At 35.5% G+C, this 23,513-nt stretch overlaps 1 protein-coding gene across 2 annotated transcripts in view; it reads left to right on the top strand.

Annotated features, from left to right (window-relative positions):
- LOC150100595 (glycerate kinase) overlaps nt 1–23,513 on the top strand; it is a 97,992-nt gene that overhangs the window by 50,121 nt on the left and 24,358 nt on the right. For both annotated transcript variants that reach the window (XM_090401578.1, XM_090401579.1), the window contains exon 4: nt 22,546–22,721. In XM_090401578.1, coding sequence (XP_090257704.1) covers nt 22,546–22,721 — 176 coding nt within the window. The remainder of the gene's footprint in view (nt 1–22,545; nt 22,722–23,513) is intronic.

Genomic DNA, 23,513 nt, shown 5'->3' with positions numbered 1-23,513 from the left:
TGGAAAAAACTACCATGCTCCACCATAATAAATTCAAAAAAGAAAGACTATTCTTTGAATCTGCATCTGCACTCAGGAAGAAACCTAATTTAAACAAATACAGTTGCATTAAACTTCCCAAAATTTGGGAAACTTTAATTATCAGAGATCCCTCTTTACATCCCAGGCCACCTGCAAATGCACATAGAGGGCGCACCATTTAGATAGGACTTTAGTTTCACTTTGTATTGTATTTGTGTGTGTTGTTACAAAAAGTTTTTGTAATTCCCGAAGATGTCTCTGTGACGAAGACGAAATATTGGAAGTATTAAAATTAGTTTTAATCCTTTAAATTTAATCCTTTAGTTTTAATCAGTGCTGTTAATATTCCATTAAACCTCTAACACGAATTCTTCACAGCACTTAAGCCTCAACACATTTAGTCTTTATTTGAGTTGTAAGGCAGCAGTTAGAATTGAAGGAAGTACAGGAAGATGGTTTAATGTCAAATTTGGTGTGAGACAAGGATGTACATTATCCCCTCTGTTATTCATTATCTATATGGATCACATTATGAAGGAAAGTGGTATTAAACATGATATCAGAATTGGAGATGTTAATGTCAGCTCTTTGCTTTATGCGGATGATGTTATACTTATAAATAAATCTGCTACAAGTTTGCAAGATTCCCTGACTAAATTGAATAACTGTTGTAATAGATATGGTACGAAGGTCAGCAATAAAAAGACAAAGATGATGAAAACAGGTAGAACTGTGTTGTGAATAGGGAACCTGTGGAACAAGTTCAGCTACTTAGACACGATTTTTACTGAAGATGGTAAATTGAATATGAAAATAGACAACAGAATCAACAAAGTTAATATGCTAGGAAGTCAGTTGAATAAATTTATATGGAATAAGAGAGAAATTAGTTGGAACACTAAATTAGCTGTATGCAAGACAGTGTTCAAACCAGTTTTAACTTATGAATCTGAGAGCTGGGTCAGAAGTAAAACACTTGACCAAAGACTAGAGACCACAGATATGAGAGTCCTGAGAAAGATTATAGGCGTGAACAGATGGCATCATTGGCAATATCATATTAAAAACGAGGATATTAGAAAAGAACTTGACATTATCAGCATCCAGGAATGCATTTGCAGAGCTAATCTCAGGTGGTATGGTCACTTAAACAGAATGGGCAAGGAAAAATTAGCAAAACAAGTGTTCTCTGCCAGGTTGGCAGGAAAACAACCCAGAGGAAGATCAAGATATTGGTAGATTGATATGGTACAAAGTGCCTTAGATGATAGAAATATAAGATCTGATAATGTTGGAGTCTTGACAAGTAACAGACTGATTTGGAGGAAAATTATAGATAGGAAGTTAGTAATGATGTAAATTTTTCATGTAGTACTATCATATCCTGTACACCCCTTGAGGGTACATATCAGGAATTTGATGATGATGATGACATTTTGCAACATTGAACTCACATCCCCATTCCCAATCACTCAATTTATTCAAGTCTTCTTGTAAGGCCACAACATCTTCTCTACTCTTATTGTACCCATATATAAAAAGGTAAATAAAACTGAATGTGAGAATTACAGAGGTGTTTCCTTACTGAGTGTTCCTGGCAAGAGCTATGCAAATATACTTGAGAAACGGTTGAGAAGAATTGTGGAAGAAAAGCATGGTGAAGAGCAAGCTGGATTCAGGCCAATTAGAGGCTGCCAGGATCAGATCTTCACTTTACGGCAAATAGTTGAGAAATCATGGGAATATAACAAAGATCTATATTCAAGTTTTGTAGATCTGGAAAAGGCATATGATAAGGTGCCAAGAGAGAAACTATTCAATACGCTACAGTTATATGGTGTCAGTGGGGCATTATATCAAGCAATACTTAGTCTGTGTTTGAGTTGTAAGTCAACAGTTAGAATTGAAGAATGTACAGGAAGATGGTTAAATGTTAAATCTGGAGTGAGTCAAGGATGTGCATTATTCTCTCTGTTATTCATTGATGCCATCTGTTATCTATATGGATCGCATTATGAAGGAAAGTGGTATTAAACATGATATCAAAATTGGAGATGTTAATGTCATCTCTTTGATTTAGATGTTATACTTCTAAATAAATCCGCTACAAGTCTGCAAGATTCCCTGACTAAATTGAATAATTTTATAATAGGTATGATATGAAGGTCAGCAATAAAAAGACAAAGACAATGAAAATAGGCAGAATCATTGAAAATGTCAACTGCATGGTGAATGGAGAACGTGTGGAACAAGTAAAACATTTCAGCTACTCAGGAACGATTTTTAGTGAGATGGTAAATTATATATGGAAATAGACAACGGAATCAACAAAACTGGTATGGTAGGAAGTCAATTGAATAAATTCATATGGAATAATAGAGAAATTAGTCGGAACACTAAATTAGCTGTATACAAGACAGTGTTAAAGCCAATTTTATCTTATGGATCTGAGAGATAGGTCAGAAGTAAAACACTTGACCAGTGACTAGAGACCGCAGATATGAAAGTCCTGAGAAAGATTAGAGGCGTGAACAGATGGCATCAATGGCAATATCATATTAAAAATGAGGATATTAGGAAAGAACTTGATATTGTCAGTATCCAGGAATGCATTAGCAGAGCTAATCTCAGGTGGTATGGTCACTTAAACAGAATGGGCAAGGAAAAATTAGCAAAACAAGTGTTCTCTGCCAGGTTGGCAGGAAAACAACCCAGAAGAAGACCAAGGTATAGTGGATTGATACGGTACAATCTGCCTTAGACGATAGAAATATAAGATCTGATAATGTTGGAGTCTTGACAAGTAACAGACTGATTTGGAGGAAAATTGTAGATAGGAAGTTAGTAATGATGTAAATTTTTCATGTAGTACTATCATTTCCTGTACACCCCTTGAATGTACATGGCAGGAATTTGATGATGATGATATTTCTGAACCATATAGTAGAGTGGGAACAGCTATTACTTTATAAAATTTTAGTTGAGTTTCTTGTCTTGTTTTTTTATTCATCTATTTTTATTTTTATTTATTTTTTCATCTATATCTTTTAGATATATTATTATGCAGCCTAAATAATTAAACCGTGTCATCTGTTCTGTTATTTTATTTTTTATAAATGTTTTTGATCTAACATCGTCTTGACCTTTACATGCCGTGACTTTTGTTTTCTTTTGTGAAATTTTTAAATTGTATTGATTCTTCTTTTGTTTAATTCATGAACTGATTTTTGAAGATCATCTTCATTCTGTTGTAATATAGTCTGATTATCTGCATTTATAACCACAACCATTATTAATACAGCATTGTATTGATAACAGTTCTAGTTAACTGGATATCTTGTTTTATTGTTGTTTTCCATATTTTTATAATGTGATCAATAATTATATATTGAATAGAGTTGGAGATAAGCTACATCCCTGTCTTACATCCTGATTTATTTCAATCTCTTCTGTTAATTTATTACTTAACTGTAACTGTATTTTTGTATAAACTTTGTAACTTATACCAAATGTAATGGATATCTTTGTTTTTTTCATTATATTATTATTATTGTTACATAACACCTCCAGGAAGTCCGAAGACTCATCAAATGAGGGTACCTGCTCTACAGCTCTCCGTCTCCACCACTCCACCAGCTGCAACTATCTTCTTCACCAACACCATCTACCACCACTAGTATTTTCACAAACAAACATCCATTCTTAAAGGTCATGTCAGGAATTTGATGATGATGAACATCCATGCCCACGTCAGGATTTGAACCAGCAGCCTTTTGGCTGGAGAGAGGATACTCTAACCACTTGGCCAACCAGGCTGGCATTCCTCTGCCAACCTATATTCTATAGGTTTTCTCTGTGCATTTTATCAAAAGCTTTCTGTTTTTCTGAAGGGAATTATTTTGGCCTCTTTCCACTCCCTTAGAACTCTACCAGAGCTGAGACTTAAATTAAAGAGCCTAGTTAGAGGCATTGCCAATTCCCTTGCACATTTTTGCAAAACCCTAGCTGATGTCCCGTCTAATCCCAGAGCTGTATTTACATTGAGATTCTGCAATATCCTAAGAACCTCCAATTCATTCACCTCTGTTCCGACATCAGTGTCTGTCACATATGTAAAGTATTAAACTCATTAGGATGATATACCCTTTCAAGGTGGTCACTCAATAACTCAACTATATTATCTGCTTCTGTCACCTTGTAACTATCATCACTCATTAAGGTTAATCTTCCATAGTCATTCTTTCTCTTACTTTCCATAATAAAGAATTCTTTGGGATTTCCTTTGGACTGCTTGGCTAGATTCTTTCTCATAATCATTACTCTATTTGACTCTAAACAGACTACCCTATTTAATATTTAATATTTTTGCTTGAGAGACTAGATTCCTCACTTGGTCATTCTCACACTCTTACTTCATGGGTGCCTTGGAAGCTGGGCAGGAGTGTGGTTGACAAGGGTGTTAGAGCTAGGTTTTTTACTTGGAGAGTGGTGAATGAGTGGAATAAGCTTCCAGAGTCTGTTGTGGGTGCTATGACCGTGAATGAGTTCAAGGCAAGGTATGATAGATTCTGTGTGAATGTTGAATAGTTGTTCTTGACATGATGTTAGGGCCTCCCTCGATGAGTCTGTCGACTCCTTGGAGTTTCCCGGAACAATAATAATAATAATAATAATAATCTGATTTTGCCTTCCTTGCCTTTCTGATCACCTTTCTTCCCCGAGCCTTTTACTGTTCATGTTTGCTAGTCACCTTTCTCTTCATATACCTCCACAGCATTTTCTTCAGCTCTCGCTAACTCCTATCTGGTTAACCCTTCTTACCTTAGGTATAATCCTTAACTATATCCCATGCACTACTAACATCTTCTCTGCAGTGTTTTATGCCATGGCACAGATTTAAGCTTCTTGCTAAGCTTGTCATAATATCCTGTAGTTCCACATATACCCTTCTTGACAGAATATTCCTCATGTTTTTCAATCTCCCAAGTCAAGACTGTGGTCACCTTGGTTATGAATAGCTATTCTGATCCTATGACCAGGTCCAATACTGTCCCATCCCTAGTCCCCTCCACATAGTAATTATCTCTTAGTAGGTGTATAAATTATATTTCCTTCCTGCCATGTGATCTTTCTTTCTTTTAGTCTATATCTCCATAGTTGAAGCACCCCATAATAATCACTCGACCTGTACTTATTGTACTAATTTGGCAATGCATGTCTTCTAGATCATCTGCAAAACTCTCTGGCCTATAGCAATAACCAACTGTATATTTTGTCTTACTGGCCTTAATCTCAAATCAAACTGCTTCAAATGAACAGCCACCTTCCAACATATCTCCTATTTTTTTTGGTTGCAATTCATCTGTTATCATCAACCCCCCCCCACCCCATCTTCTCTATCTTCCCTGAAAATACTAAACCTTGCACATTCTATTCCCGTAACTACATCATCTGCTGTTAGTGAAGTCTCACTAATGCCTATAACTTTTGGCAAAGTTGTGCTAACCAATGAAAAGAATTCCTCCATCTTGTTCCTGATACTTCTGGCATTAATATATAGAAACTGCAGCATCTCTTTGGGCCCTTACCCACCTTTACTTCTGAATTGACTACTCTATTTAATATTCAATATTTTTGCTTGAGAGACTAGATTCCTCACTTGGTCATTCTCACTCTCTTACTTCATGGGTGCCTTCACACAAACTCACTTGCTTTCACCCTATTTGCTTGTTTCTCTGAATTTGCACTTCAGCATGCTCAGTGAACAAAGCTCTCTAGATACCTAACACCAAATCCATTTAGATATAGTCCATCAGCATTGTACAAAATCTTCTTTCCATCAAACACAGACCACAGGTCCCAAAATCATACATCATTCCTTCTGCACAATCTATGTATAGACTTATTAGCTATCTTATCAGTGCCCTTCTTCTCAGTTCACTTCTATCATAGAGCAGTAGGAAACTTACAATCTTCACCTTTTCACTCTTCTAACAACTCCTTTACATCCTCCCTCATAGAATACCTCTTGCTTCTCAAAATCATTTGCACCAACCAAGACAATTATTTTCTTCGACTTACATTTTTGCATCCAGATGGATGCAAAAGTGGTGATGGCTAATATCGTGAATTTTTGCACCTGGAAGACACAATTTTGTCACACTTTCATTAAGTACTCCAATGATCATTGAGTCTCCATATATAATCTTCTCCTTAACTTTTTCTTGTTTGTTTGGTTGGTCTGTATTATTCCTTCGGACTCCCTGCTTCTTTCTCTTTTCAGCCCTGCTAATCTCTTGTTGCTTCTGCAATTTTTCAATTTCATGTTTTGTACTGTGAAGGTTAACATTCAAGTACACAATTTCTTTATGTCCATTTCATTCTTTTCTATTTCCATGGCCACATGTTTGACATTAATAACATCATTTTCCATTCAACAGTCGGTGCTATCAACTCTACTAATATTTGCTTTACTAGGAAATTATAATAACAGAATTAACTCATGTGAAATATTATTTATTAGTATAATTTTTGCCCGAGTATCACAAGCATCTTCAGCACATGCAAAAAGGCTAATTAAACAATAACTGATAAATTCCAAAGGGGGTCACTAAGTAGCTCATGTAAGATGACTAAAAAAAAGTTTCCTAACTTTTTTAAAAAGATATATATAACATACACACACACACACACACACACACATATATATATATATATATATATATATATATACATACATACATACAGTTAAAAAGTAAGGAAAGATTAGCTGATTTAAAAAGTACTATCTCCTATAAAGGGGATAAACGTAGACCATCGGATCTGTTTAAGTTGGGAGGGTGAAGTAAAGTTTCACATGTTTCTTTATAAAGGCCATTCCATGAGGAACCGACTTTTGTGAAGGACTCTTGTCTTGTTCCAATGAACTCTGTGTCTAGTGTTGATGGCATGCTCTGCAAGTCCAGACTGTTCAGGTTCAAGGTATTGAATATATGACTTGTGTTCTTCTATCTGAATAAAAGCAGATCTTCCTGTTTGTCCAAAATAAGATAACCCACAAGGGCAAGGAATTTGGTAGACACCTGGGTGACTTAGATGTGGAAGCTTGTCCTTTGGACAAGCTTCCTATATTATTTCCTTTTTTCTATCTAATAGATATAAGAATTCTTTCATCAATAGAGCTTTAAGTAGTTTGGATATATCTTTCTCTTCAAATACAGAAGAAATAATGCATATTCCTATCCCTTATGTGCAAGGCATTTAGTGAACACATAGCGAAAGTTATAAAACCACTAAATATTTTTGTTGCCTTTCGACATATGAGAAAAATCGTCACCTTTTTCACTTCTCCAAAGGACAAACTTCCACATCTAAGTCATCGAGGTGTCTACCAAATTCCTTGCTCTTGTGGGTTATCTTATTTCGGACAAACAGGAAGATCTGCTTTTATTCGGATAGAAGAACACAAGTCGTATAGTCAGTACCTTGAACCTGAACAGGTCTGGACTTGCAGAGCATGCCATCAACATTAAACATAGAGTTCATTGGAACAAGACAAGAATCTTTCACAAAAGCCAGTCCCTCATGGAATGGCCTTATATAAGGAAATGTGAAACTTTGTCTATCCCCCTTTGTGGGAGATAGTACTTTTAAATCAGCTAATCTTTCCTAACTTTTTAATTATATATATATATGTGTGTGTGTGTGTGTGTGTTTTATTTATTTATTTTTAAATAAGTTAGGAAACTTAATGACCTTTTTCTTTTGTTTATGAGCTATTGTGGCACCCTTTGGAATTTGCCAATTATTGTTTAATTAGCCTTTTTACATGTACTGAAGATGCCTGCGATACTCAGGTGAAAATTATACTAATAAATAATATTTTATGTGAGTTAATTCTGTTATTATAATTTCTAAGTAATATGTCTACTCACAGTATTTCTTTACTGAAACTAATATTTGCTGTGGTCTCATCACCTGACACTCACTTTTGAAGAACTTAATATACACTCTCTCTCTCTCTCTTTCTCTCTAGTTTCAATTTCCTTCTACATATCCTTTAATTTTCTCAACTGATACACTTCACATGCTGTGCTGAATAAAATCCTGCAAATTCAAATCGCCCAACAATATGGTCTTTGCTGGCATTGTTCGTCAGCGCATTAATCTAATATTCTCAAATAAAATATGAAAAAAGTTACTTATCCTTCAGGAGTGATAATTCCTCGCCCCCACCACACAATACGGCACCTAGTATCCAATAGTATGATAGTACTACATGAAAAAGTTATGTTATTATTAACTTCCTTTCAACAATTATTTTACATCAGACTAATCTGTTATATGTCACGAGTGCAATGTTATCTAATCTTATATTTTTGTCTTCTAAGGCACATCTTACTGAATCAATCCACCAGACCTTGGTATTCCTTTGGGTGTTTTTTTTTGCCATTCTGGCATGAAAAATTTTCCATCAAACCTTTCTTTTACCATCTAACATTTCTTTTGCTCATTCTGTTTAAGTGACCATAATATCTGGGATTAGCTCTGCTGTGGCAGAGCTAATCTTGAATGCTAACAATGAAAATTTTTCTCCTAAATTTAATTCCTATTTTGAAAAAAAATTTATTTTTTGATTTCTTTTATGGTTTTCATAAAGTATAGCATTACGCAGTGTATTATTAAAGAAAGCATTATATATATAACAATTTAAAAAATAACTGAATCTCGCAAATTCACAATATTTCATTATTTGTCATTTTGTATTTTTTTTTAATTTTAATTTCCCTACATAAGTACTTCTTCCTGCTCCTCTCCCCATTCTCTTTTGGATGTAATGCTGTTTATTGCATGATGAACTCTGTTCAAGGAGGTCATGGAAATTTTGTAACTAGGTGTGATAGTTAATGGGGACCTCAAGTTTGAGATACACTAGAAAAGCTCTAAAGATCCCACAGCATATTGATGCTATGATCAGGAGAAAGACAGTATATATTGTATTCTTGTTGAGAGGCTTATACGCTGGTTAAACATGATAACTAATATTTAAGGAATTGACAGCGTATACTAGAAATATAGATTAAATAAACTTTAATATATACTTTCCGATATTTCGGCGAACGTCGCGTTGCCATCATCTTGGGAACTTACTACAAAGACACGTGCACACAAGTACTAATAACAGCAAATGAGACTGAAGCTAGGAAGCTAGCGTTTCCTAAAGTCCTGATGGTGCCCCCTGGCGGGCTATATTGGTAGTTCTTGGCCTATGGGCTGAAGTTCTTCTGATAAAAGTTTCCCAAATTTGGGGCAGTTTCATGCATCCGAATTTGTTGAGGTTTGGCATGTTCCTAAGGGCCGAGGCTGATTCCATGCGGTGTATTACTGTGGCTTTCTTCCATCTTATTCTGTGGCGGGTATCCAGAGCATGGTCTGCAAGCCTAGAGTGGCTGTGCTGGTGAAATCGGATGTAATCCTTGTGTTCTGAGATTCTGATATTTGCTGTCCTGCCTGTTTGGCCAAAGTAGGACAGTTTACAGCTGCAAGGGACCTGGTATACACCAGGTAGGTCTAGGGGAAGTGGTTGGTCTTTGGTGGAGCGGATAAGGGATGCCAGTTTTCTATGTGGTCTGTAACAAGTGGTCAAGTCATGTTTTTTTTTTTTCGCACGCAAGGCCCGCCATTACGGCAAACTGAAGCTGAAATTATCCAGACAACTTAACCATCTGGCATTCCTAAAACGCTGCCGGGATAATCATGTCATCCCGAACTGTGTCAAATTTAAACACCGCTTCATCTCACAGAAAGCTCTCCGTATTTACAACTGCGCTAGCCAGGCATTACTTCGGGAGCAAATTACCGCCACACGCGGTTCCCTAGCCAACATAAACAGCGCTATATCAACGCTAGAAAATGAGCTTTCACTTACGCTGAATCACGAGCTTTGGTCGGTACTACATGACGTCTCGTGTACGGCAGCTAAAAAAGAATTTGAACGAGTACGAAGCCGACATATCAACAAGTTTGATAAATTAACAAAGAACTCGGCGCCCAAACTACAAACCAACACTGTTGTTAACCTATCGTCAGCTACCTTAAAGCCAGAAGCACTCCACGCTCTGTCACATGGTCACAACTTCGCCATTGCTCCTAGGAAATTACCAGCTGAGGAATTAATGATTCAAGTTGAACGCAGGATTCGCCAACTGCCTAACCACATCGCCAACGATATCTGATTGGATGTAGCCTGTGTTCTCAACAAAGCAAAACCTCCAAAATCCAACATATCCAGTAGTGAATACAAGGCACTACAAGAATTGAAAAGAAACAAAAAAATAGTGATCACCAAAGCGGATAAGGGAAACGCCACTGTGGTACTTAATCTTAAAGATTACACAGGTAAGCTCAAGGCTTTATTATTAGATCGTTCCACTTACCTCCCCATTGATTACAATCCCACCAACTCACAAATTAGAAAACTCCATAGGCTCCTTAAGAAGGTCACTTCTTGGCCTGTGGAGATTACCAACAGACTAAAACCCTATAACTCTAGACCCCCCCCCCCGCATATATGGGCTCCCAAAAATACACAAAGAAAATGTGCCATTACGTCCCATAGTGGATGGCATTGATTCCCCCACTTACAAACTAGCCAAGCATTTAGTCAAAGCGCTCTCACACTATACTGGCAATACACCATCACACATAAAAAACTCAGCCCACTTCAAAGCCAGTATAGAAAACCTTACACTCCAACATAATGACATAATGGTCAGTTTTGATGTCTCCTCGCTATTCACGAATGTCCCCCTCAAAGAAACCTTAGAGCTAATCCAAGCTAAATTTCCTCCCGATATCTCAACCCTATTTCAGTTTACAATGAACTCAGGCTATTTCGTTTGGCAGGAAAAATTCTACAAACAGATAGAGGGGACAGCCATGGGTTCACCACTTTCCCCACCCTTGGCCAACTTCTTCATGGAGATGTTTGAAGAGAAAGCCTTAAACTCAGCCCCACAAAAACCTACCATATGGCTTCGCTACGTTGATGATGTTTTTGCTATTTGGCCACATGGCCCGGATTCACTCCTCTCCTTCCTAACACACTTGAACAACCAACACCCTAGAATCAAATTCACCCTGGAAAAAGAGGAAAACAATAACCTCCCCTTCCTAGACACACTAGTCACCCGCCAACCTGATGGAACCTTGGTTTTCTCAGTTTATAGAAAACCCACCCATACAGGCAGATACATTCACCAACAATCCCACCACCCTCCCCTCACAACAATATGGATTTATTAAAACATTATTCAACAGGGCAAAAATAATCTGTTCTAATGATCAAGCCCTAACCACTGAACTAAATCACATCCGTGACACTTTCTCAGCCAACGGCTACCCCCTCCAAAAAATCCAAAAAATACTTAACCCAGTTATCCACAACCCACCACCCCCTCCCCTTCACAAAAAAGATTACTCTAAATCTATCACTATTCCCTACATCAGAGGCACCTCGGAAAAAATCAATAAAATCCTAAAAAAACATGACTTGACCACTTGTTACAGACCACATAGAAAACTGGCATCCCTTATCCGCTCCACCAAAGACCAACCACTTCCCCTAGACCTACCTGGTGTATACCAGGTCCCTTGCAGCTGTAAACTGTCCTACTTTGGCCAAACAGGCAGGACAGCAAATATCAGAATCTCAGAACACAAGGATTACATCTGATTTTACCAGTACAGCCACTCTGGGCTTGCAGACCACGCTCTGGATACTCGCCACAGAATAAGATGGAAGAAAGCCACAGTAATACACCGCAGCAAGTTCAAGTATGAAAGACTATTCATGGAATCAGCCTTGGCCCTTAGGAACATGCCAAACCTCAACAAATTTGGATGCATGAAACTGCCCCAAATTTGGGAAACTTTTATCAGAAGAACTTCAGCCCAAAGGCCAAGAACTACCAATATAGCCCCCCAGGGGGCACCATCAGGACTTTAGGAAACGCTAGCTTCCTAGCTTCAGTCTCATTTGCTGTTATTAGTACTTGTGTGCACGTGTCTTTGTAGTAAGTTCCCAAGAAGATGGCAACGTGACGTTCGCCGAAATATCGGAAAGTATATATTAAAGTTTATTTAATCTATATTTCTAGTATACGCTGTCAATTCCTTAAATATTAGTTATCATTATTATCAAGTATATATTGTAGAAAGTTGTTCTTTATCTGTGTCACATCTCCACTGTGGTGTATAAATTTAGCCATCTGGTTTCTGTGATGATGAAGAAATTGTGGAATAAGTGCTTGCCTAAAAAGATATGACGCAACATTTAAGTCATTGAGCGATATTACTAAATTAATACAGAAGGGATTATATATAGAGTAGAGGGAGAGAGAGAGGGGAGGGAATGAGAGGCAAGTGTAGAGGTTGTATAATTGAAGTGAGCTTACCTGTAGTAGGTAAGTAGAATGCATTGTCAGAGGTGTTGTGAATGTGGAATGTTTATGACCAGTATGTTATAATAAATTTAGTTTAATCCTTTATCCAAGTGTGTGCAAACAAAATTTGCGCTGAAAGTATCTTCAGGACTTGGGTAAAGTGGTACAACACCGGGTGACTCGTTGCAAAGGTGGAACACACTACCAACACTCCTAATTCAGTATTTCCCATAATGCAAAACACATCTCCTTGCAGATATGTATGACGTTATGCATTAAGAGAAGGGCCACTACCCAGACTAGTTTCGACCTTTATTGAGGTCTCTTCAATGGGAGCCAGGCTCAAGTGGAGATACAAAGGCAGAAGCATTAACAAGGTCATCTCCTCCTATAGGAGCTGCCAAACGGTGTGCCACCTTTTTATTAAATTACTCTGGATTTAGAGAAAGATGTTGAAAATTTATTTTTCACTTGGTCAGACTATAATAAATTTAGTTTAATCCTTTATCCAAGTGTGTGCAAACAAAATTTGCGCCTGAAAGTATCTTCAGGACTGGGGTAAAGTGGTACAACACCAGGCGACTCCTTGCAAAGGTGGAGCAAGCTACCAACACTCCTATCTCAGTATCTGCCATAATGCAAAACACATCTTCTTGCGGATATGTATAACGTTATGCATTAAGAGAAGGGCCACTACCCAGACTAGTTTCGACCTTTATTGAGGTCTCTTCAGTGGGAGCTTGCTCCACCTTTGCAAGGAGTCACCCGGTGTCGTACCACTTTACCCCAGTCCTGAAGATACTTTCAGGTGTAAATTTTGTTTGCACACACTCGGATAAAGGATTAAACTAAATTTATTATAGTCTGTCCAAGTGAAAAATAAACTTTCAACGACCAGTATGTTAGTTGTTGGGTGGAATCTCCTGTGACGAGTCTGTTGAACTCTTGAACTCATTCAGCCCTCTCATTGACATGTGATTTCAATTCTCTTTAAAGAACTCCATCCCCACCAAAAAAAAAAAAAAAAAATCACTGAAGCTCCATAGTAACAGTGCTGTTAAAGGATAATCAGCATAGTGAGCTAATTTTTCATTCTTTTGAACTTTATTGAGTTCACTGTAAGCTTGGAAGATTCTAGATAGTTATAAGAGTTACAAAAAGACTCTTAATCTGGTAAATCTGAACTATTTTATTTTCCATTTATAATAGTAATATGGCAGACATGTTTTATTCATTGGTACATTTAGTATAACAAACTCAGATATAATTTTTATATTACAGTATCCATCTCAGATAACCTTAATGCTAAAACCTATTATACTTGATAAGAAATTATATTTTTATAATAAAACTGTGTTGCCACTGCTAAGAAGGCAGGTTTTTTTTTTTTTTTTGCAATAGCCAGATTGGATGTAGGCATTGTTCCTGTGGTACTGTGATTTTAATTTTGTTGGTTTTGGTTGTTGTTTATTTTCTTGTGATAGTTGATATTTCATAAGGGGCAATCATCTTGATTGTAAGGGAAGCAGCACTCCCATGGATCCCTAGCTGGATCTATCCTCTCCTTCTTCTACTTTGAGGAAGACCCACTTACTTTAATCTTTCCTATAAGGCCTTATCAGCCAACTCTTCTTACTTTATGACCCTTGTGCTATTAGAGTACTCGAGGGCCATGGGTCTTTTCATTTCTGGCCTTACAACTATGCCCTCTCTATAAACTTTCTATATTTCTTCTATAATCTACTCTTTCCCTTTCAATATACCCTATTCCTCCTATGGGTTTAAAGTCGGAAGAAGGCTAGTTCAGAAGCCTTAAGGTAGCAGCCCTACCACTGAACTATTCCATCGTCATACTAGTCCCCTGACATGGAGAACATAATCCTGCTTGTAATCTGACAGAAAAAGATAATCGGATTGAATCTATGGGAAATGACCCTGGAATGGAAAAGGGAAAACGAAAATGGAAACGACAAAATATAATACACATAGCAAACTGGAATGTAAGAGGAATAGCATATAAAGAAATAGAATTAGACCAGTTATTAAATGAAAGAAATTTTAAAATAGCAGTAATCACTGAAACAAAAAAGAAATTAAAAGGAACTATGAGAACTGAAAATTTTAATGTGATATACAATGGAGTCGACAAAGACCAAAGAGCACAAGCAGGAGTCATGATTTGGATTCATAACTCCCTTTCAAAACAATTAAAACATTATAAATTATGGAATGAAAGAATAAAAGAAGCTAGAATAAAAATAGATAGTGGCTATTTAACAATAATTGGTTTATATGCTCCAGAAGAAGGAAGAGAACAGGATAACATTGATTTTTATAATCAGCTACAAAACATATATAATAAAATAAATAAAAATGATTACATAATTTTAGCAGGAGACTTAAATGCAAGAATTGGAAACACGAAAATTAATAATAATATAGGAATATATGGAGAACACACTCTAAACAGAAATGGTAAAAAATTCATTGACTTTGTAGTTTATAATAACCTAAAAATAATGAATTTCTTCTATAAACATAAAGACATACATAAATATACTTGGGCAGCAAGAGGATGAAAATCAATATTAGATTACTTCATATTAAATGAAAAGACATCAAAATTTTCACTAGATGTTAGAGTTCACACAGGACATGAAGTAAGCAGTGACCACTTACTTGTTAAAATAAAATTAAGATTACCACCTAAATGGCTACAAGTAACAAGAATAGAAAGAAAAATTGAAACATTTGTTTATAAAACTAGACTATTAAATGACACAAATGTACAATGGCTATATGAACAAATAATTAACCAGTATCTAGATAAAATAAAACAAAATGAAGAAATAGAAATAGAATGGCTTAATATAAAAACAATACTAAATGCAGCAGCAAATGAAAGCTTAGGAAAAACCAAAAATTTCAATAAAAGAAAAAAACTGAAGATCTGGGATGATACAATCAAAGAAATAATTAAAAAGAAAAAAGAAGCCTATCACAAATGGTTAAGCAGTAAAAGATTAGAAGATGAAATAGAATATAAAAGAATAAGAGCCATAGCTAAAAGAGAAGTCAGAAAAAGACATAGAGAATCATGGAATAAATTTGTTTCTAATTTAGAACATGATTTATATAAAATAAGACCCAATGTATATAAGATTTTGAAACACCTAAATGCAGATACCAAAGAAAACATAAAATTAAACACTGAATTGAAATTAGAAGAATTTCTAAATTACTACACAGAACTGTGGACAGACAAATATTTTAGAAAAGACAACTGGTAAACAATTAATGAAAATGAAAAGGAAAAAACTGAAGAGGAATTAGAAATCAGCCTGAAAGAAACAAGAAACGGAAAATCACCTGGAGAAGATAAGCTAGGTTCAGAACTATATAAATATGCAGGAACAAGATTCAAAGAAAGACTCTTATCGTTTTCAAATAAAATTTACTCAACTGGTATCCCCCCAATAGAATGGAAAAAAGCAATTGTGATTCCTATCTTTAAGAAAGGTAATAGAGATGACCCTAAAAACTGTAGAGGTAACAGTATAATAAATTCCTGTTACAAAATATATAGCAGAATCTTAAATAACAAACTAATGAAATATTCTGAAAACGTTATTCTAGAGGTACAGAATGGATTTAGAAAAGGATGATCATGTATAGACCCAGCCTTTTGCCTAAAATTAATAATAGAGAAAAGAAGAGAATATAATTTAGAAACACATATTGCATTTATTGACTTTGAAAAAGCATTTGACAAAGTCAAAAGAAACATATTATTTAACATATTAAAAGAAAGACAAATACCAAATAATATCCTAAAAGCTATCACAAGTATATATGAAAATAATCAAATACAAATAAGATTAATTCACGAGCTATCATATACAAGAGAGATAAACCAAGGGGTCTGACAGGGATGTCCCCTCTCAGCAACTCTTTTTAATATCTATTTAAACGAAGTAATAATAAAATGGAGTAAAAATTTACATCAAGGAATTAAACTTTCACCTACAGTTAACTTAAACACTCTCCTCTTTGCAGACGACCAAATAATTACAAATTCTGAAGATAACTTACAGAAAGCTATTTTAAATCTAAATGAGATATCCAAAGATTATGGTATGATAATATCAATGGAAAAATCAAAAACTATGGCCTTTAAAGGACATGATCCAGCAAGAACTAAAATAATATTAGATAACAAGGTCTTAGAACAGGTGAATTCATTTAACTACCTAGGATGTATGATCACTTATGAAAATGAAAAAGATATAAATATAAAAATTGCAAAATATTTAAAAATAACAGCAGTAATTAACTCTATATTTAAACCAAACCTAGTTCAAAAACAAACCAGGCTAAAAGTATACAATACATTAGCCTTACCGTCTTAATGTATGGAAACGAAATCTGGACAATAAAACAAAAAGACAAACAAAGATTAATAACAGCAGAAATGAAGTTTATGAGAAAAACTGCAAAGTATACCCTATTTGATCACAAAAGAAACGAAGATATTATGAAAGAATTAAACCAGGAACCAGTAATAGAAAAAATTAAAAAATATAAACATAAATGGATGTAACACGTTTAAAGAATGAAAACAGAAAGATTACCAAAACAAGCTTTAAAGTACAAGCCATTAGAAAAAAGAAGACCAGGACATCCTCTTAAACGATTCAACGATGACTTCTAAGGCCGGAACATGCTAGGCCTAAATCCTTGAAACATATGATGATGATGATGAGTTGATATTTCAAAAATGGTGGGTATAAGGAAGCACTTACCAGCAGTGTGAAAGGTATCAAGTTGAAGATTGAATTTTTCCTTGGATTTCTTGTAGTGGATATGCTGTGAAAAGTATTACTTGTGCTTCAGGAATGTGTAAAATTTATGGACTGTCAGATTGAATGAAAAGAAGAAAAGTATTATTGTGTGAGAAGTGCAGTGGCAAATTAGAGCATTCCAAAAATGTGAAGCATCACAAGAAGCAGAAAATGGATGGAAGTGCTGTTGATAAAAGCAATGGAAATGAAGTGGAAGAGTTTGGGTAACAGTTAATGAAAATGAAGAGTAAAGTCAACATATAGAAGATAAATTGCATGTATAAAGAAGTAATTGGCTGATTCGAATGAGAAAGAGGAAGTTAGTAGGAAGAAGCAAATATTGAAGGATAATGGGTGATTTTGTATGGAATTCAGTCCTTAGAAGGCTACTGGATAATAAGTACATAAATATATTGAAAAAAACTAAGGTTTCTACAAGCTTAATTTTGGTCTTTTTGGAGATGTGACTGTCTTTCCAGATCTTAGTTAAATCAGTCATCGCTTTCTTAGCTGGTGCTATTCTTCTTTTGATCTCTTTTTTTACATCCATCTTTTTTTGTTATTATCACTCCAAGGTAGTTGAAATTGTTAACAATTTCAATTCCTTCTATATCTATCTCCTCTGCATTGTTTAAAACCATTATTTTGGTTTTGTCTTGATTTATTTGTAAACCACGGCTTAAGCTTTTCCATTCTAATTGATTTAGGATAGAATTTAATTCCTGTTCATTTGTTGCTATTACCACTGTGTCATCTGTGGTAATAGTAGGTTAGTGATTGTTCAGCCACCTAATTTAATGCCTCCATTCCACTTTTTTTAGAGATCTTTTCATTATAGTTTCTGTAAAGGTTGAATAATAATGGTGAGAGTATGCATCCTTGTCTTGATCCTTCAAGTTGGAATGCAGGGGACACTGAGTTTTCAATTCTTACTGTTGCTTGATTTCTTTGATATAAGTTCTTTGAGGGTTACTAGATGGTTTGATATTCCTGATTCTTGCATGATATCCCATAAAATATCCCACCTCATACAGTCAGAGGCCTTGGAGTAATCTATAAAGCATAGATAAAGGCTTAAGTTGAATTCCCTTGCTTTTTCAATTATTTGTCTGATGTTAGATATATGATCTCTAGTTCCTTGACCTTTTCTGAATCCTGCTTGTTCTTCTGAGATCTGATGGTCTATAAAACTTTGTAATCATTCCTTAATAATGTGTAGCAAAATCTTGCTGGTATGTGAGATAAAGATAATGGTGTGGTAGTTTTCATTTATTGTGATTGCCTTTTTTGTAGATTATAATAATGGTGGAACTAGTCCAATCTTTTGGCCATCTTCCAGTCTTCCAGATTTTGTTGCATAAATCATGTATCCAGTTGACTGCATTCTCTCCAAGGTTTTTCAGCATTTCAGCCAATGAATCAGGACCTGGAGCTTTGTTATTCATTAATTTTTTGATTGCTTGTTCTGCTTCACTTTTGAGGATCTCTGGTTCCATTTCCATGGTTTCCATACCCCCCCCCCTGCATCATCTTGTTGAGTAGCTGAGTCCTTGTAAAGCTCGGCACAATACTCTTTCCATCTTCTCGCATTAGTGCCATTTAAGATCTTGCCGTTTTCTTCTGCAATTATATTAAGTTTTGGATTTTGAATTTTTTGGTTATATCCGTAACATTCTTGAATAAATCTGTTGTTTCATTAGAGATGAAGTGTCTTTCTATTTATTTACAGATGTTTTGGATATAGCCATTTTTATCTTTTTGACAAATTTCTTAATAGCTTTATTCAGGTTCAAGTAATTTGGGTTTTGCCAATCTGTTGTTTTAATTTGTTTCCTTTTTCCAGTTAGTTCTAGAGTTTCTTTTGTAATCCATGGACTACATTCTTTTTTTATTGGGATGTTTTTGGCTGCAGATTTTGCAATGGTTTGTTTTAGGTGTGTCCAATGTGTAATCAATATATATGATGAATAATAATGGAGATATTGTGCACAACCCTTGTCATATACTCGATTTTATACAAAACCAACTTGTATCTCCTCCAATTCTAATAGAGCTAACTTGCAACTTAAAGATAGACTATGTGTTGCTCTGTATAATGTTCCATTTATACCATTTAATTATCGTGTTTTGAGTAGTTCTTTCTTCTTCTTTTCGTATATCTTTTCCAGATCTATAAAACTTAAATACAGATCCTTGTTGTATTCCCATGATTTCTGAGTCATTTGTCTTGAAGCCAGTCTGTTCTTTCTGAAGTTTCTTTTTCACAGTTTTTGTTGGTCTCTTCTCAAATATGCTTTGCCTACATATGATTGCAGGAAACTGATGAGGAGGGATTTGGGGGGGGGGGGGAGATGGTAATAGTAGACAGAATTGAAGTTCAGAGGGCATATTGCAAAAATAGCAAAAAAAGCTTAGGGGATTACTTGGATGTTGAAGAACACATTTTGACAAGTAAAGTGTAAGAGTTATTATCTGTATGATTTGGCCTCATCTTGGTAAACTGGGTTTCTTGGGAATGCGAAATTAGCAGAGAGAATCCAAAGATAAGTTAGCAAACTTGTAATAAGTCTGTGGAATGTTGCCTATGAGGAGTGATTGAAGTTGTAGAATTGTAGAATTTGATTGAGAGGCAGAAGAGAGGGGACATAATAGAAACTTTTTATAAGCTATTAATGGGGTAATATAAAATTGACCAGAAGCTAAAAATCTGGTCTGCACACTCCTACTAACTGTGTAATAATGTGGATCTGTGTACCCTGCTTTGCCTTTGCTTTCTTTATTTAATATTTGGGAATGGATGGCTGCCTTAACTTTCGACTGCTGCTATTTATCTATTTCTACTATACCTTATTTCTCACGCTCTATAGTCTAACAAATTTATTTGTTTTAATGACTGCACATGTTAGACTATGTATTGAGTGTGAGCTTATAAGATCTTAAACCAAAGACAAAGCAGATATTGTTTATATTCCCCCGCTTATATTACTCTTACTTTAAACTAGTCGTGGCTTAAATATAATTCATATAAACTTCTGTCTTATGTTGGTATGAATTTTTTTAGGATAGTGCATTGATAGAATGAGTCCAATGTGTTGCTTACAAACCATTTAATTAAGCCAAACAGTAGAATGAGTTACATTCATGTATATACACAATGTCATTACAATACTCTTGCTAGTCTCAATTCTTTCTAATCTAACCTTAGTTATAAGTTAATTCACAATCTAACATTATCTGAATATAAGACATACTTTGATTAAGCATAAATCGCCATTATATATATTATCTTATAAACATATATGCTTGGCATACATTCTTGTTTAGTATTACAACTACTTACAATTCTTGTTCAGCAGATCTTTCTAATCTAACCTTAGTTCTAAGCTAATTCACAATGAAGAAAAGCAATCTTTAAGATTAAAAATGTTATTAAAAATATTATTAATGATTTGCGTAGTTAGCTGTATAAAAAAATCCTAATAATATTTTTGTTTAATTTCGATGACATTTCAAATTAAATAGAGATTTTTGCATTCAAAATTGAAAAAAAAAAATTCACCATACTTGGTTCTTAAGTGCCCTTAGATCAATGGTGCCCCTGGACTATATCCCATTTAGCCCGATGGATAAGGAGGCCTTGCCTGGTTAACAGAAAATGATATAGTTGCAGGAATGGAATGTAAGAGGTTTTGCAGTTGCAGAGAAGACATAGGACAAGAAGAGAGTATATGCTGATGATAGCCGAAGAACTTCAACCAACAAAAATAGAAGTTAAGGAGGATTTTAGGTCTGAGGTAGATGGTTCATTTGAGACTATCTGATATGACATACAGGCTAGTAGGCAAAATATATTGCTACTAAAGAGCAGGAGGTCCAGAGAAATGTAAATATTATGCACTGGAAGATTAGCACAATGAGCGGAAGCTGAGCAATTATTATGGAAGACTTCAGCTATGAGGATATGGATTAGAAGGAGAAAAGCCCCATGGCAAGATGGAAATGAAATTTATACAGTTACTGAGGGATAATTACCTGAAACAATATGTGATGGAGGGAATCCAGGGGTTAGAGGTGCTGGATCTGGTAATCAATAACCATGGTATCCCACTCTGCCTCCAGTTCATGAAAGTGACCATGCATGGGAGACTTTCATGAACTTTGGGAGTTTGCTAAATGTGGAATTCTCAGTCAAGAAATGATTTTTGTGGAACTGGTGATTATGAGAACCTTATGAGGCAGCTTGGAGAAGTATCATGGAATAAGAAACTACAAGGAAAGAATGTTAGTAGTGCATGGAATGGTTGTCAAGGATTGTTTGAGAGAAGTATTATCAGACACCATACTCTGGGTAAGGAAGATAAACCAAAAGGGGGGTTAAATGGATGAGTAGTGATATAAAGTAAGAGCTGCAAAAAAAAAAAAAAAAAAAAAAAAAAAAAAAAAAAAAAAAACATTGTGAAGAGAATATAAGTAAAAGGTGAATAAACATGCTCATGAACAAGTACAACGTGCAGGCAAGAAGAGTGACTAGTATGTCAAGGAAGACCAAATCAGATTATCACAAAAAAATTAGCTAAGCAGGCCAAAGTAAATTTAAAAGAATTTGTTTGCTATGTAATGAATAAGCAAAGAATGACTATGGAAGGATGACTTGAATCAATGCTGATGGTAGGAAGGTGACAGTAGCAAAAGATTTACTGGAGCTGCTGAGTGATCGATTTGCAGACGTATCATCTAGGTGGAGATTTTGCTGTTGCTAATGTGATAGAGACTGATGCGAGAATTGAGGTAGATGAACTGGAGGTGCTCATCATATTGTAAATCTCAGTGTGAATACAGACTGGAATTTGATGGCTTTGATTTTTTTTTCTTTTATGGCATAAAGACATCAAAGAAATACATACTGTGCCAGGACACAGGTCACAGCAGTACATATGATAATTGGTTAGTAGGACATTCACAAACATGTGTCCTTGGTGGGATTCATACCCACACCCTCTTGGCTGGAGAGCGGATATTTTTGCCACTCAGCCAACCATGCCAGCTGAAATTGGTTGGCATGTCAGCCTGCATGTGTGCTATTAGAGCTGTGGGGCTATAAATTTAAAAATTAAGTTTATTAAGTTTATTATACTCAGAATCTTCTGATTATCATGTCTTTCTATTTCATTTAGACTGATTAGTTTGAACTGATATAAATATTCATATAATTTTAATACAATATTATACATTTCCTTTAGGTGGGGGTTCAGCATTACTTCCTGCTCCAATTCCTCCACTTACATTACATGAAAAGAATCATGTAATAAGACTGCTAACTGAAAAAGGGGCTACTATACAGGAACTCAATTGTATTAGAAAAAGGTTATCTTTGGTCAAAGGTGGTGGATTAGCAAAACTTGCATGGCCTGCACAGGTATGTTTATTTATCTGTGTGTAGAGGCTTAATTGCTGTGAGGACATCATGTTGGAGGCTTAATGGATTGTATACAGCACTCAGAAAGGATTAAAAACAGAATTTAATTCTTCCTATATTTCATCTCAGTCAATGAGACATCTTCAGGGATTACAAAAAACCTAATGTAACATAAAAACAAATAACAAACAATGCTAAGCCCAACCATGTGGGTGACACTAAAGTCCTATCTTGGTGGAGCACCCTCTAAGGGTGGTTGTAGGTGGCCTGGAATGTAAAGTGGGACCTCTTGTGATAAGCATTTCCCAAATCTTAGGAAGTTTAATGCAACCATATTTGTTAAGATTTGGTTGATTCCTGAGAGCTGCTGCTGCTGATTCTAAGACTCGTCTTTCTCTTTTGAATTTGCTGTGGTGGAGCATCGTGGTTTTTTTCCATGAGATCCTGTGGGTTGTATCCAAGACATGGTCAGCCAGGCCTGACTGACCATAGTCGTGGTTGCAGATGTATGATAGTAGCTGATCTGCCTGTCACCAGGCGGATAGTAGCTGATCTGCCTGTCTCCAAAGTATGCCAGTTTACAGGAAAGGGTACTTTATAGACTCCAGACACTGAGAGGAGGGAGCTGATCTTTTGTAGAGTGGATAAGGGTTGCAAGTTTGCAGTGGGGCTTAAATGCTGTGTGTAGGTTGTACTTTTTTAAAATTCTTGGCTATTTTTTCAGATGTGCCATGGATGTAGGGTATGGTGACAGCATTTCTAAACTCTTTTTGAAGAGAAGATCAGGGAGGA

The sequence above is a fragment of the Typopeltis vanoorti genome, chromosome 12 (assembly GCF_054136105.1).
Source record: "Typopeltis vanoorti isolate ZY-2024b chromosome 12, IOZ_Tvanoo_1.0, whole genome shotgun sequence".
Classification (NCBI taxonomy): Eukaryota; Metazoa; Arthropoda; class Arachnida; order Uropygi; family Thelyphonidae; genus Typopeltis; species Typopeltis vanoorti.
The sequence above is the reverse complement of the archived record's forward strand: the minus strand, read 5'-3'. Positions and strand labels throughout refer to the sequence as shown.